Here is a 15,218-nt window from a genome sequence, read left to right on the forward strand (position 1 = left end):
CCCCCCCCCCCTTTTTCCCCCTTTTTTTCCCCTTTTTTCATGCTGTAAACTGTAATTTAGTTAATTTTTGGTTCCATTGTCCCTTTGGTCATCATGTTCACAAACTCGTCGAAATTGATTTTTCCATCCTGAAACAAAGAAAAAAAAAAGGAGTTATTAGAGTGAAGCGTACTCCATCGATATAAAATTATCTTCGTTTTGAATAATAAAGAAATTGCGACGAAACAAGCACAATTTTTAAAAATATAAAACTAAAAACAAGATAGTTATTAGAGTGAAGCGTACTCCATCGATATCGATGTCATCGAGAATTTCATCTATGGTGTCTTCATCTCCCATTTTATACTGAATCATGGCTTGTTTCACCTCATCTCTTGTGATAAATCTGAAAGAAAGTATGAGCATTTTGTGCATCAATATCACCTTCCCAATGCAAGAGGTTATCAATTCTTCATTACTAACCCGCTTTTATCTACGTCAAAGAACTGGAAGGTCTTGTATATGTTATCTTCCTTCTCAAGCCTATGTCGATGCATCGTTGCAGTAATAAACTCGCCATAGTCGATCATCCCGCTTCGGTCCACATCAGCCTAACCGAGAAGAAATGTAACTTGTTCATGTATTAGGATTAATAGGCAATGCATGAACAGAAGACAGATTTTCGGTTCTTACCGCATCCATTAGTTGCTTTATTTCGTGTTCGGAAAGCCTCGAACCGAGCCTCGACAAACCGGTTTTCAGCTCTTCTAATGTGATGGCACCACTTCTATCAGTGTCTATGTTCTTGAACATTTGTTTCAGACCTTTTAATTCTTCTTCTGAAAGGTTTTCTGCCATTACCTACCAACAACATTGCATATTTCTAATACAGAGATCATACAAAAGGTAAATGTAAATTATGTAAAAATATGTAATATACTTTGAGAGCAAGCTGCTTAAACTTGTTCATTGCTCTGAATTGCTTCATTCTAACGAGCACCGCGCTATCGATCGGCTTGCTGGAGGCCTTGCCCTCGATCTTTAACCAAGGATGTTCTGGTCCATCAATGAGAGAATTAGTTTTAAAGCATGTTCGAGAGTGATTTTGATATGTCATGTGCTATCTAAATAACTAATATCTTACCGAGCGCTTCTGCAGCGGTGATCCGCTCCTTCGGGTCTCTTCTCAACATTTTAGAGACAAGATCCTTGGCAGAAGGGGATATGGAAGGCCATGGAGCGTCTTCCATTTCCAGGTTGCCACTCAGAACTGCTTTTAATATGTCATCCTCAGTCTCTGATGGAATTCAAACATCAAAATCATTAGAAGAAAACAAAACCAACTCCATTAAACTCCAATCATAAGGGTACAATACTTAACTCGTTAGCTCGGTTCTAAGTCTAGAATAGATACTCGTTTTTAAGGCGAATACTAAAACGAAACCAACTATAAGCTAACAAGTCTAGTCTTGAAGGCAGAATACGAAAAATGAAATCGTTAACAAACGAGGCCTTAAATTTTAAATCGTGCCAAGGAATTTACTTACGACCACAAAATGGAGGCTCTCCGCATAAGATAAGGTAGAGAATAACTCCAGCACTCCATATATCAATCTCCTTCCCATAATTCCGCTGCAGAACCTCAGGGGCAATATAATATGCACTTCCAACTATGTCTTTGTATGTTTTGCCTGACAAACCATTTTCATTCAAACAAAAGCTGTTAACAAGCCTGAGAAATAGTAATTTAGTATGTACCGTTTAAGTCCAAATTGTTAGGAACCACGATCATCGATAATGTTATGATATTGTTCATTTTGAACCTAAGCTCTCGTGACTTTTACTTTTGGTTTTCACAAAATGCGTCATACCAATGGAGATGTATTTCTTACCTATAAACCCATGATTATCCCCTTAATTAGTTAATGTAGAACTCCCTCCTAACAATACTGCCTTTGAACGAAGTATACTATAGAGCCTCTCTTGAGGCTTATGGAGTCTTTGAACAGCCTCCCCTTAATCAAGGCTCGAATCCTTTCTCTAGTGCCCTCAAACAAATTACACCATTTGTTTGATACCTAGAGTCACTTTTGACTACAGCTTCAAAGCTAACAACTCAACTTCAAGAAATAAAAAAAAAAAAAAAAAAAAAAAAAAAAAAAAAAAAAAAAATAGAATTCAGGGTTCATGTTGCTAGCCTTCAGTGCTTCATGAAGTGGTCAACTTGGTTGACCAGACTCTCTACGTTGACTTGGTCAACAGTGACTTTCAATGTACCCCTCACGGGTTAATAGTTGAATATGCCATTTATTTGAATCCAAGAAGAACTCCATTAGCTCAAGAGATCACAGTTCAATTCATTCCCAAGCAAAATCAATGCAACATGAAGGCATAATCGAAAACTGAGTTACCTTCTTCGATGAAAACGGAGAGTCCAAAATCCGTAGCCTTAATGGGCGAATCGTCGTCTTCACTGACCATGAGGAAGTTCTCAGGCTTCAAATCTCTGTGCATAACCCCCATAAAATGACACTCATGAACCACATTCAATATCTGTTTACAAATGGACGCCGCTTCCCTCTCCGAGTAACTGTCTTTCTTGATGATCCGATCGAAAAGCTCTCCGCCGGAACAGAGCTCCATGATGAGATGCAAATTTTCCTCATCTTCATACGCGCCCTTGAACTCCACGATGTTGGGTTGGCCAGTCAAATGCTGAAGAATCAAGATCTCCCTTCTCACATCCTCTATATCATCGGGATTCACCATTTTTCTTCTGGAAATCGTCTTGCAAGCATATTTGCGCCCAGTGGCCCGCTCGGTGCAGAGATAAGTAGTCCCGAACTGGCCTCGACCGAGCTCCTTGTGGAGGTCGTAGATTGTGGTTATGTTGATGTAGGGGCGGCCGGTGATGGGTCCAATCTGCGACGGCGGAACGGACTTGTTAGAGGGAATTGATTGCGGCTTTTGAGGGCTTTGGGGGTTCGAGTCGGAGCCGTAGTTGAAGGAGGCGATTGGAATGTCGCGGATTCTGGTGAACCAGAGGCCCATGGCGGAAAGGGAAGAAAGAAATGCAGAAATCTTTTCGTTGTTGTTGTTGTTGTTGTTCTGGGTATGAAGATTTTATGAACGGAGGTTGGAAGCGAGCAAAATGATTATTACCTTCTCTGCCGCCGTGGGTTCTTTATTCTGTGCTTTGCTTTCGCCTCTGGGTTGCTCTTCGGCATCATTCCGTCTGTAGTGTACTATATATTTGTTTAATTTAATAATATTCTCCCATTGCTTATGCCCGCCTGACGAGTATCCAGTTATTGTTTGTATAAGACGTGCTTGTATAAGAAGTGTTGTCCAAGATTACATATCCGTTCCAAACTCCTGTACATGCTTTCATTTTAGATAGACTTTTACCATTTGAAGTCGTGCCAATAACATGATAATGACTGTTCACCAAAATCATGCATTAAAATGCAAAAAAAAAAAAAAGAAAAAAAAGAAAAATTATAAGCTGTTTTATAATCATATAGAGTTGTTTTTGTGCAATTCTTAGTTTTCACAAGTGTTTTCGTGCTCACAACATTTTCTTACAACGTGGTTAAAGACTTAAACATACGTTGACGTTGTCCGCGACGTCTAAATTTCTCATAATTGATTTGTTCGCTTTGTTAGAACAAAGTCGTACCATGTTATCTCGCTCTTGCAAAAAAAATACGATTGTGACAACAGACAATATTTTTTTTTTTATTTGAGAAGTTTACTAAAACTTTCAACCCAAGAGGAGAAAACTAACCCAATTAAAAAAAAATATATCAAATATTTATTTAAAGTTCTTCGTAAATGGACTTGCGGCCCAACAATCTGGAGACCATCGTATTGGGCCTTTAAGACCATTGAAGGTTGGCAATGGGCCATGGAATATAAATGGACTTGCAGGTTGGCAATGGGCCTTCTAGACCATTGAAGCTGGGCCATGGAATATAAATGGGCTTCAATTCCGTATAACTTCGACCCCAAATTTTGGATTTATTCGAATTATTTTCATTTTCATTTTGTTAATTTTTTTTCGTATTAAATGGTTTATAAACTACCAAGTATCTTAAGTGGCGTTTATTTTAAAATTTATAGTATATAATTTTAATAAAATCATTTATTTAAGGATAATTATTAAGATTTATTATAAAACAAAAATTAATTTAATAATCTGACGTGATAAAAATAAAATAGATTTAAGTACATGTAATTATCTTAAATATAATGGATAAAAGTTAAGCTGCTTAAAGAAGAATTAAATATATATTATATTTTCTCCTAAAAAATATATTTACAGAGATGAAAACAAGTTCTTACAACGATTTGTACAGCGGTCATATCAAGAGCAGTAGGACAGGGGTACAAATCGTAAATTACATGAAATAAAGGGACTTTTTGAAACGAAACTCCTCGATTTTGCCCGTTCCATCCAGTTCCCGCTTTAACTTTTTTTTTTTTTTTTTTCTTTTTCCTCTATAAATGCAGCGTCTCAGTAACCGATTGTAGTCCCTCACGCCATTACTGTCTTCTCTTTTTGTTTTCTCTCTCTCTCAGGGTTTTCTTCCATTCCTCTTCCTTCATTCTTTGGTTGTTTTTCTTGTTCTTCAATCTTCCGCTTCAATGGCGCAATCCGAGTCTCAGAATGGAGGAGGAGCTGAGAAGACCTTGAGTTTCAAGGCTCTTAAGCCGCAGCTTCTCGTGGAGGTGCCGAAGGCCGCTGATGCCGTCGTGTTTTACAAGGCTGCATTCGGCGCGGAAGAGGTTAGTCGTACTGTGCATCCGAAACGCAAGGCTGAGCAAGAAGCTCCGGCTATCCTTTCCGCCGAGCTCAGCCTTTCTAACTTCTCGTTCCTCGTCTCTGATGTTCTCGACGCTTCTGCTCCTGAGTGAGTCTCTCTCGTTTTCTCCTGCTTTCTTTCTCTGTTCGTTTATGCGTTTCTTTGATAGAACTGATCGACCAGTCTGTATTGCATTTGTTTGTTGTTTTTGTCTGCTTTCCCTTTCTGAGTTGTGTTTTTTTTTTTATTTTTGTCTACTCTTCAATGGTCCCTTTGAAAGATCTGCTCAAGCTCATGGAGCTCTGTTTTTTCCTTGAGTTTATCTGATGCTTAAGCGACATTTCATACGTTTGCTTCGGTATCTGCATGTCTCTTATTCTGCGTCATCTAGCAGCTTGTCAATCGTTTTCTTTGCATGGCATCTGGTTCGATTCTGTGATATTCCGATCGTAGCATACCTATCGTTTCTGATTTTTTTCTTATTTTGTTTTCAGCGAGAAAGTATTCGAATCAAGAGTTGTGCTGTTCTTGGAAACGGAGGATATTATAGCCGCTGTATCCAAGGCCGTGAGTGCTGGAGCTGTTGAAGAGTCTGAGGTTTCAGAAGGCGATGGCTCATACGTCGGCCGTCGCGTTGCTAAGCTGAAGGATCCATTCGGATTCAACTGGATCATCGCTACACCAGCGAAAGAAAGCGCTGTCGTGGAAGCCTAACTTTCTGCGTCTTGCCTAACTTAACCCGCAGTTCTTTCTTTCGATCTCGCAACATTGCTTGTAGGCTCTTAGGATTCGCGAGGCTTTAGTTAGGATGTTTTGAATACGTAGCTCAAGACTGTTGCCTTTCTGTTTGGCATTCTGTGAACGCTTGTGGACGTTTTGGTTATGCTTTTCTTAGTGGCAGGCTTCCCCTTGTTTTTGACGGTTCCTTCTCTCAGCATTTAGCCGCTACACATTTCATTTCACTTATTTTGCTTCCAAACTTCGAATAGAAAACTTTGCGTCCTAACCGAGTCTGCGAAGTGTGCCTTTTAATGGATAATGTCGATAATCCGAGCATGCTTTTTGTTTACACATTCTTCAAGAATGTTTATATTTTTAAAATTAAAATGCTCCATTCTGTGTCAGGAACGAACGGAGGATTTCAAATTGCATCCCGCTTGAAGGTACTTTCTGCTGTTCACAGTAATTGGTGATTGATGAGGTTGAAATCGCACACTTGTCCTTGCGGCAATTTCTTTTGTGGTCCAACAAAAAGGGGCTAGTGTACGGGATCCCTTGACTTATCGTAATCCGCTGCACGCCGTGCCTGAGATTTTCAGTGGCTTCTCCTACGAAAGGCTATGGACTGATGGTCACTCACTGGAGGCCATTGTTTTATAGCCCACTATTATTCGTCTACTGTGGAATGTTTGGTGAATGGTTTTTATGATAATTTAATTTTGCCGTTGTTAAATTATTCATGTGATTTGGATTTGTTCTTTGTTTCAATTTCACAAATTCCATGTTGGTTTCATCCATTTGGATTTACTTTTTATTTATTTCTTCCCAGTTTTATATTAAAGTGTTCGTTTTATAATTTTAATCCAATTACGGCCTTAGACTAATAAGATACTAAATTTTAGTTGTCTTCATTATTGGCACCCTCGGCTCGGTATTCAGGCCTTGATGGGCGTGCTTTGCGTTCTTGTTATTCGTGGGCCTTATTTGGGTTTTGGGGGGCTAGCCTGTGGGCCTAAGGTAGGAATTGGCCCACGAATGTGAACTTTCAAAATCAAAATCAAATTAAAACTTTAAGTCTATATTTTAATTTACTTTTGTAGCCCTACGATATAATTCATTTGATTTCAAAGTTTCTTTCTATAAACAAAAGCAAAAAAAATCAAATATTTAGACTTTTTTTTTTTTTGGTTGAAAAATTATAGTTCTTTTTTCTAAAAAAAGATATTTGATTTTTCCATAGGCCATTTTGTTTTTCTAACCATTCGGTAGACTTTTAACATAGCCTCAATTCCATGCCTAAGAAACACACCTCCAATGATTAGAGGGTCGAGCCTATGAATGTGGCTGACTTTTTCGTTTTTTAGTCTATCGATTATTTTTCCAACTTACTCTAGATTACTTAGTTAACTATTCATCGCACTTATTTTGTAGGTCTTATGTGACAACACGATCGAATCACGCCAACTTGTGTTCTAAATCTATTAGACCAACTTCACACGTGACAAATACAATAGATTAAATTAACTTAATCTTTTATAGCTATGTAGAGATATTTAAAATTACTTAAATATACCTTAATATTCGAATTTTAATTTCTATCTAACAAATTTAATATGAATTTGAATAAATTAATTGAGTAAAACATTATTTTAATTTAAGATAGAGTGAACTCAAAAATTCAAAATTCAAAAGTTTATTATAAATTTTAATTATTATTTCAATTGTCATTATGGTAACTCAATTAATATAAATTATGAACTTGACGAAAGCTGAGGTTTAAAATTTATTATATATTTAAATAAATATTTTGGAAAATAAAAGAAATATTAGAAGAGAAAATCAGCGAGAACTTGATAGGACCGGGTGAAGTAGTCGGTTAGGGTAGTTTTCGCAATAGTGCCGCTACTATATAAAGGGCGAAACACCAGTGCTGGTGATTTAGGGCGTAACAGAAGAAACAAGCCGTAGAAGAGGGCTCTCGTTTGTGGAGCGGATAATCCTACTTTCAATCGCTGTAAGTCCTCAGATCGAACCTCATAGCTTCAAGTATGCTTCATTTTTCTTGTGTTTGGAGACGACTTTCATCGCCCTCTGCACTTTCTCTTTCGTTTTCTGTATTTTACTTCTCTTTCTGGTTCGTAGCTTTTCATTCTTTACTCTAGGATGTTTCGATGCTGTTCAATGTTCGTATCTTTGTTTGTTTGGTGGGTTGGAGCAGTGGGAGATTACTGATTTCGTTTGCATCTGTAAAATCGGATAACTGTCTTGGCTGCGCAGATGGATCGGTACCACAGAGTTGAGAAGCCAAGGGCTGAGACTCCAATTGACGAGAATGAGATTCGGATTACAAGCCAGGGAAGGATGCGCAACTATATCACATATGCCATGACCCTACTTCAGGTTTCTCTCCATATGTTTGGCTTATTTGCTGGGCTTAATTGTCTTTCTAAATCTCTTAATACGTGCTTTGAGTTTTTTACTGTAAAATGGCGTCTTACTAGGGAATTAACAAATTGTGGGTTCTGCATATAATTCGTAGTGTTAATAATAATAAATTGTGTTGGCATCATCAATGAGCTGTTTTGGCACAAAGGATTGTCATCTTATTTTCACTGTCTTATGTGCAAAACTACGAGTCTCTGTAGTATATGCACTCCCCTGCTCTCATTGATTGGCGCTAGCTAGTGGAACCAATTGGAAAGTTCATTGTCACGAATCATGCGATATGGCTATTAGTTTTATCAAAATTCATAGTGCTTTCATTTTATGTATGGCCCTAGGGAGTTGCTGACCTAAAATATCAAATTCTGTGTTTCTAATCAGCAGTGTTGTTTATCCTTTGCACGATTCAATGGCAGTAGGTCTTTTAGGCATTTAGGTCATAAATCTTTAATTGCTGTTCCGTTTTTTTTTAATGCATGGGTAAACATAATAAGGAATAAATTGCAAATTCTTGTTGTATTTGTACTACGTGCAAGTCAATTTTGTTTTCTGAAGAGAGAATGAGAATATGGCGTACTCCTTCATTTTTATGCTGATTACTCCTTGTTTTGAAGGAAATGCATGGTATTATGTTTATTATATTACATTTATTGATGATAAGAATTTTCATTAATTTGACATTTTGTTAGTTAAATCCATTGTATATATCATACCCTTTTCCATACATTTTGCAGGAAAAGGGTTCCAATGAAATTGTTTTCAAGGCTATGGGAAGGGCTATAAACAAGACTGTAACCATCGTGGAACTAATCAAGGTTTGCTGTAATAGTTTGAGTTGCTGATGCTGAACCACTTGATACTTTTGAGATTGGGCCTGATAGTGTTTCTGTTGATAAATGCAGAGGCGAATTGTAGGTCTTCATCAGAATACCTCAATTGGCTCCACAGACATCACTGATACATGGGAGCCCTTGGAGGAAGGCCTTCTTCCGTAAGATAATTTTAAACACTAGTCATGTGAAGATTATTCAATCTAGCCTCTTACTTTATAATACCATATTCATTATTTCAATGACATGAGTCTTTCAACATGTGGAAAATTTTCTTGCTTTGAGCTTTGTTTCATAGAGTTATTTGATTGTTGTTACAGATTGGAAACAACAAGGCATGTCTCGATGATTGTGATAACACTTTCAAAGAAAGAATTAAATACATCTTCTGTGGGGTGAGTCCTTACTTGCTTTTATGGTGTCTCATTTTAAATAAATTTGAGACTGTTGAACTTATATGAAGATATTCTCATTTTATTTATTATCTGACGGTCTATGGCATTAAACATGAACAAGTCCTTAAGTTCAATTTCTCTCTCAGATTCATTTATTATAATATGTCAGATATGCAGGGCTTTGCTTACGTAGGGTCTGTGGATTGAATGATTATTACTAATAATTTAAAAAAATTCTGAAGAGACTTTATTTAAGATTCTTCAGATTTGTTAGTCTTCTACATCTCATAATTTTTAAATGCTTTTCGACAAATAAACAATTTTCTCACACGTAACTATTACCTCAGGTACCAGCCTCCACTTCCTGCTGAGCTGGTGAAAACTTATGTGGAGTACGACTACGAGGGAGGTACTGACATGTCTTATCATATTATTATTTTGATTATTGGACTTATTGTATTTCATATTGGACACTGTTGTTTTTGTATACTGCAGAAGGTTCACCTCATGATCAGGGTCCGGGACGAGGTAGAGAACGGGGCCGTAATGGCAGAGGAAGAGCCCGGGGTAGAGGTGTGTAGCATTTGATTTCATTTATCAGTCTTTCTTTAGCCCTTTGTCATGTCATTGTGTATGGAAGGTAATGGCTTTTATGGTTAGTGACAGACTTGCAGTGCCAAATATAGGAATTGGAATTTTGTTATTCATTCAGTTTCTTGCATGAATGTGAGTGAATATGCCCCCGTAACAGTTTGTTTTTATGGTTAAATTGTACTTGTTTTAGGACCCCCAGGCAATGGCTATGTGACAAATGAATATGATGATGGAGATTGGGACCGTAATAGGGGCGGAAATGTAAGAGGGAGGGGTCGAGGGAGGAGTGGTGGTAATTTCCGTGGCCGTGGAAGAGGAGGATACAATGGTCCTCAGTATGATTTACAGCAAGATGGAGGATACAACCAAGACTTACCAGCTCAAGGACGTGGTATTTTCTTATTTCCTTCTTCAGTATGGCTTATATTTAATTGATCTTTGATTGGGCTATTTAGCTGGGATATGCAGGTTTTGGTCAATACTTTTTGTATTGAATTAAAGCCGCAAAGGGTTTTATTCAGCCTTATATTTCAACTATTCCCTTTCCTTGGAGCTCGTGTTCACTTCGGAATTGTTTACATTTTCAGGGCGTGGACGTGGAAGGGGGGGTTTTCGTGGAAGGGGCCGTGGTTTCAGGACTAATGGAGGACCGATCCAAGCTGCCGCATGAGGTGGTTAAAGGTTAAAATCTTAATTATATGCAATATTATCATTAGGATTCTCTCTTCTTTTAGTTGCTAGTTGCAAGGGACAACTATATTATAACAGAGTAGGAATTTGACTTCTTTTATTTTTGCCCTTTGGAATGGGTAGTTAGATGGAAGAAGTGTTTGAAAGAGCCCCGCCATGTGAGGGTGGCGACTCGTTTTCTTGTAGACTTAGGTGAGCTGCTGCTTTGACGTTTGTATTTTAGTATTTAAAAAAAAAAAAGAAACTCTTGGCCGGACACACTGTATTATTCTTTTATTTGAGTTCTTAGGATATTCTTGTCTTTCACCTCTTTTCGTTACTTGGCCACATTTTGAGTTCTCTATTACACTTTCTTTTTTCACCCCTGATAATATCCCAACCACGGCCACAAATGTTGTTCGCTGTTTTTTAATGTATTAATTTCAATACACTCGTTTCTATCAATTTCCAAGTCTAGTCTGTTTTTTAATGTAATTAAATAAATACTTTTTTTTTTAATAAAAGAAATGTTCGAAACTGGGAATGCTCCACCCTAAACCTAACCCTTGTATTTAAAAAAACATTATTATTAAGTGAGGTGTCACAATAATCTCTTATGGCAACCGCTGGATATACATTAAAAAAATAAAAATAATAAATAAATAAGTTAAAAAGAGGAAATTGTATGAGTTTTAATGAATATACAAGAAAACAAGCTTAGAACAAATGACCATCTTAATTATTGTAGTGCAACAATATTAAAACACCATCATTATTTAAAACACAAAGCTCACAACATTTTATCTCACTTTCAGTTTGGCCAATAATAAATTTTCAAACCTAACACACTTTTTGATTTTGAGATTTGAATTTAGTTTTTTATTTGATTCTTTATATTTTTCTTAAAGTTTGTAATTGATTTTTAATTTATTTTTTAAATATGAAATTGGTTTCTATTTAATTTAATTTTTTTTTTTAAAAAATGCATATAATTAAAGTCTAGTTTGCTTATATTAATTATCACTGCATTATTCAACTAAATCAATTAGTAAGTCAATTTCAAACTCTATAGACTAATCAACAATCAAATTGAATTCTTAAACATAGAAAAATAATTGAAGATTAGTGTGTTTAATTGTATACACTGCAAATTCAAATTCCAATTATCAAATTTGAAATACACGGTAGAGTATGGGCCCACTTTCCTCATAAATACAGATGGAGAAGTTTCCATCTCTTATCTTATGATTTTTGTTCATAACTTAAAAAAAGTATGAAGTCACTTTCTAAATCTTATCGGTTATTTTTCTATCTAAATACTCAGATGGAAGAACCAATTGCCAAAGCTCTTCCACCATATTTGGTCCCTTTATATATATATATATATATATATATATAGAATTAAAATCCTTTTCTAATTCCCAACTTCTTAATTTACTTTTATTCACCCCACTTGATGTTGAAACGTTTGAACTTTTCCCCTCCTAACCAATTCCGAACATACAATCTTGACAAATCTTAACAAAATAAAATAAATTTATTCATTAAAAAGTGGAATAATTTAAACATTCAAAAGGCAACCAAACCACATAATATATATATATATAAAAGAAGCAGTTGGATCCACCATTCCCAACTACCAATTTTATAATCGTGCAATAAACGGTCATAGACTTACATCAATATTGAATAAGTTGTGGATATCACAACTTAGTATTATTTTGGGCAATGTCAATGACGAATCGATATCGAACATCGTTCTTAGTGAGACGGTCCATAGCATGGTTGATGTCGTCCGGCTTTACCACCTCAATATCACTAGTGATGTTGTACTTCCCACACAAATCCATCATTTCCTGAGTTTCTTGTATTCCACCTATAATGCTTCCTTTCACAGTCCTTTTTCCTGCCAAGTTCAAAGTTCAAGGAATATTTAGTAGAAGTAATCAACAAGTAGTATGAATATCTTTGAGCTAAAATTTGTGTTGTGCGTTTAGGGGTTTGGAATACCAAAGATTAAAGGGAAGGAGGGCAGCTGAATGGGCTTGTCTGGGGCCCCCACAATGGACAATGTCCCATTCACTTTTAGCAGTTCCAAGATTGGTCCAATACAATGCTGTGCCGACACTGTGTCCAATACAAAATCCAACGTCCTCCTGTGCCTCTGCAATCCAACAAAAAAGTAAATAAGCCTATGGTTGTTCTTATCACATTTGAATTCACTTTTGATAATTATTTAATAGGGAATTTTTTTTTTCTGCATATTGTAAGTCACCTGCATTTGTTGAGGATCTTTACTGACTATGAACTCGTCGGCGCCAAGGCGTTCTTTAGCTTCTTTCTCCTTGGAAGCGGAGGTGCTGATGACAGTCACATGGTGGCCAAACGCCTTCCCAAATTTGACAGCTATGTGGCCAAGCCCACCAAGACCCACCACTCCCACCTTCTTCCTCGGTGAGTGGATCAGATCCATGTCTTTCATGGGCGTGAACACTGTAATCCCAGCGCACAGCAACGGCGCCGCAGCGTCCATCGGCAGGCTCTCCGGGATGTGCACCACGTACCTACATACATGTTTTCTTTTTCATTCAGATATTTTCACAAACACCTTGCAGATTTTGCACATATGTAAAAAAAAATCACCTCTGATCTGAAACAAACATTTTGGAGTATCCGCCATAAGTTATGCTCCCATCCCAGAAGATTCCATTGTATGTAAACTGCAATTTTTCACAGTAATTCTCTTGTGAATCTTGGCAGAACTCACAGCTCAAACACGAAGCGGCTATACATCCCACTCCCACTCTGTCTCCTATTTTGAACTTCTTCACGTTGCTTCCCACCTTCGAAATCACACCTGTCATCTCGTGCCTGAAGAATAAGAACATAGAGATCAGAATCTAAGTTAGTTTCATTTCTTTAAGACTTTGAATTACCATTCAACTCAAAAACTTGAGTGTAAGAGCTTGATGGATATCTTATGGTTAGTTTAAGATTTTAAAGTTGTTATCTACTGTTTCAAACATATATATAAAGTTAGAATGTAAATATTTTCTCTCTTCCGAAATTTTCTAGCTCCACTCTTGATGGATGAAGAAATGACATTACTTATAATTAGATACTTAATTTTAAAGCTTAAACTCATGGCTTAGCATAAATTTAATGGATTGTTATATGATTGCAACTTCAAAGTAGCAGACAAGGTGTTTGAGCAAATGACAGACGAGAGGATATAATGCTTCGGTGAATTTAATCGTTTTAATTCATTTAATTCATTGCATGGATGCAATTTCAAAGAAGTAGACAAAGTGTATGAGAAAATGACCGAGAAGAGAAACAGAGGCTGTTACAGTACCCGGGAACTACAGGATACATGGTGATGCCCCACTCGTTTTTGGCATAGTGAAGATCGGTATGGCATATCCCACAGTACAAAATCTCTATCGTCACGTCGTCTGGACCATTCTCTCTGCAGAAACCAGTAGCGGTTACCGTCGTCCCTTCCCATCCGATCGCCGGAAAAAAAAAAAAAAAAAAAAAACAGAGACAAGAAAAGGAGAAGGCTCTGTGTTACGCACCTGCGTTTGAAAGTGTACGGTGTGATCTTGCCGGAAGAATCGTGAGCTGCCCAACCGGAGACCGTCTGTGTGTGATTCGGCGTCGTTTGCGCCATTGACAGTGAACCAGAGAGATAGAGAGAGAGAGAGAAAAAATTGTTGTGTGGACAGACTAAAATGATCCTTCCTTTTATAGGCGTCCAATCAGATGAACAACCGGGAAATTCGTTAGAAATTAAGTGTGAAACTTACTTATTTTTAAATCTAATTATTTACTTACTATAAGATTAAAATATCCAAATTATAAAAATAAAAATATTTTGAATTAAATTAGAAGTTTACATCTTTATTTGACATATTTTATAAAAATAAATATAATGACAATATTTTACTGAATAAATAAATATGTTTTCTAATAAGTTAATATTTTTATTATTAATATAATATATACATTAATTAGACTAGTACACTAATTTTAAAATTATAAATAAGCGAAGATACAGACATTTAAAGAATATAATAATATTAACCTTAAAATTGGTGAAGCTTCCTAATTTTTTTTGTTAGGTTGAAATATTTATCAAATATTTGTGGTATCGATATTAACTATAGACTTAGTTCACATGTGAAGATGGGTCGGAACAAATTTCAACATATCCCTTTCCTTTAATAAAATTCAAATATATCTTCTAATATATATAAATAAATAATAATTGGAGCGGGACCAAAATTGGTTGAGGGTGTTTCCCTTAAAATAGGGAGTTAATTATTTTGAATTCAATAAAAATATATATATATTTGATCTTGTAATCTTATCAAACTAACTCGTACTATAATTATAAGATTAGTAAATAAGGAATATGTTATTGATGAGTTTAAATATTAATTTAAAATAATATTAAATAGTTATTGGGGGTATTTTAGTCATTTTGCATCTAATAAAAACAGGCACGACCTTCGAGTACACATAAAAAATAAATTATCTGTTAAATAAATTGTTGTGCATTTACCAGAAAGTGAGAGGCAACGGGTGCGAAGGTCGATTCACATGTTCTTGACAAAGTATGAATGGACCGTAATTTTCTAACCAATTTCATTTGTTATTTCACTAAATATTAAAAAAAACGACATTCATATAATAATTCCAAACAAATAAATAATAAATTATTATTTCAAAACTTTATGCTGTCTTTTGGTCGTTTTTTAAAATATTATCACTCTTTATAT

The 15,218-nt window shown here is 36.1% G+C and overlaps 4 protein-coding genes across 7 annotated transcripts; 2 read left to right on the plus strand and 2 right to left on the minus strand.

Moving 5' to 3' along the window:
* Nucleotides 1-13: 13 nt before the first annotated feature.
* Nucleotides 14-3,193, minus strand: LOC111788745 (calcium-dependent protein kinase 29). The gene is made up of 8 exons (XM_023669219.2): nt 2,391-3,193; nt 1,527-1,670; nt 1,124-1,276; nt 920-1,035; nt 673-840; nt 463-590; nt 286-385; nt 14-128 (listed from the first exon to the last, which is right to left on the minus strand). The coding sequence occupies exons 1-8, from the start codon at nt 3,028-3,030 to the stop codon at nt 57-59; spliced, it is 1,521 nt and encodes a 506-aa protein (XP_023524987.2). The 5' UTR covers nt 3,031-3,193; the 3' UTR covers nt 14-56.
* A 1,307-nt stretch (nt 3,194-4,500) lies between these two features.
* LOC111788941 (Lactoylglutathione lyase / glyoxalase I family protein) lies at nt 4,501-5,701 on the plus strand. Its single transcript, XM_023669528.2, has 2 exons — nt 4,501-4,892; nt 5,279-5,701. The coding sequence occupies exons 1-2, from the start codon at nt 4,627-4,629 to the stop codon at nt 5,496-5,498; spliced, it is 486 nt and encodes a 161-aa protein (XP_023525296.2). The 5' UTR covers nt 4,501-4,626; the 3' UTR covers nt 5,499-5,701.
* A 1,655-nt stretch (nt 5,702-7,356) lies between these two features.
* LOC111789248 (uncharacterized) lies at nt 7,357-10,761 on the plus strand. 4 transcript variants are annotated; one of them, XM_023669964.2, is made up of 10 exons: nt 7,357-7,518; nt 7,782-7,904; nt 8,681-8,761; nt 8,849-8,937; nt 9,097-9,171; nt 9,519-9,580; nt 9,667-9,744; nt 9,956-10,156; nt 10,353-10,446; nt 10,579-10,761. In XM_023669964.2, the coding sequence occupies exons 2-9, from the start codon at nt 7,782-7,784 to the stop codon at nt 10,433-10,435; spliced, it is 792 nt and encodes a 263-aa protein (XP_023525732.1). In that variant the 5' UTR covers nt 7,357-7,518; the 3' UTR covers nt 10,436-10,446; nt 10,579-10,761. The 4 variants fall into 4 exon arrangements, with proteins under 4 accessions (XP_023525732.1, XP_023525730.1, XP_023525731.1 ...); XM_023669962.2 differs by having other exon boundaries at nt 10,353-10,761; XM_023669963.2 differs by having other exon boundaries at nt 7,361-7,518; nt 7,723-7,904; nt 10,353-10,761.
* A 1,191-nt stretch (nt 10,762-11,952) lies between these two features.
* On the minus strand, nt 11,953-14,143 carry LOC111789378 (putative cinnamyl alcohol dehydrogenase 6). Its single transcript, XM_023670132.2, has 6 exons — nt 14,013-14,143; nt 13,790-13,903; nt 13,078-13,305; nt 12,710-12,998; nt 12,445-12,598; nt 11,953-12,340 (listed from the first exon to the last, which is right to left on the minus strand). Exons 1-6 carry the CDS (start codon nt 14,105-14,107, stop codon nt 12,138-12,140), a joined length of 1,083 nt encoding a protein of 360 aa, XP_023525900.2. The 5' UTR covers nt 14,108-14,143; the 3' UTR covers nt 11,953-12,137.
* Between the last annotated feature and the right edge of the window lie 1,075 nt (nt 14,144-15,218).

Source organism: Cucurbita pepo, chromosome 2, assembly GCF_057944985.1.
Source record: "Cucurbita pepo subsp. pepo isolate OVF chromosome 2, ASM5794498v1, whole genome shotgun sequence".
Classification (NCBI taxonomy): Eukaryota; Viridiplantae; Streptophyta; class Magnoliopsida; order Cucurbitales; family Cucurbitaceae; genus Cucurbita; species Cucurbita pepo.

Bases quoted from the DNA above. Each gene is read 5' to 3' on its own strand.
- LOC111789378 (XM_023670132.2), bottom strand. From the start codon at position 14,107: ATGGCGCAAACGACGCCGAATCACACACAGACGGTCTCCGGTTGGGCA. The intron at 12,599-12,709 runs GTGACTTACAAT...GTTGGATTGCAG, and splicing joins AAGATCCTCAACAAATGCAG to AGGCACAGGAGGACGTTGGA. The intron at 12,341-12,444 runs GTATTCCAAACC...TGAACTTGGCAG, and splicing joins CTCCTTCCCTTTAATCTTTG to GAAAAAGGACTGTGAAAGGA.
- LOC111788745 (XM_023669219.2), bottom strand. From the start codon at position 3,030: ATGGGCCTCTGGTTCACCAGAATCCGCGACATTCCAATCGCCTCCTTC. The intron at 841-919 runs GTATATTACATA...TGTTGTTGGTAG, and splicing joins TTAAGCAGCTTGCTCTCAAA to GTAATGGCAGAAAACCTTTC. The intron at 591-672 runs GTAAGAACCGAA...CTTCTCGGTTAG, and splicing joins TAAAGCAACTAATGGATGCG to GCTGATGTGGACCGAAGCGG.
- LOC111788941 (XM_023669528.2), top strand. From the start codon at position 4,627: ATGGCGCAATCCGAGTCTCAGAATGGAGGAGGAGCTGAGAAGACCTTG. The intron at 4,893-5,278 runs GTGAGTCTCTCT...TTTTGTTTTCAG, and splicing joins CTCGACGCTTCTGCTCCTGA to CGAGAAAGTATTCGAATCAA.
- LOC111789248 (XM_023669962.2), top strand. From the start codon at position 7,782: ATGGATCGGTACCACAGAGTTGAGAAGCCAAGGGCTGAGACTCCAATT. The intron at 8,938-9,096 runs GTAAGATAATTT...TTGTTGTTACAG, and splicing joins TTGGAGGAAGGCCTTCTTCC to ATTGGAAACAACAAGGCATG. The intron at 9,172-9,518 runs GTGAGTCCTTAC...CTATTACCTCAG, and splicing joins TTAAATACATCTTCTGTGGG to GTACCAGCCTCCACTTCCTG.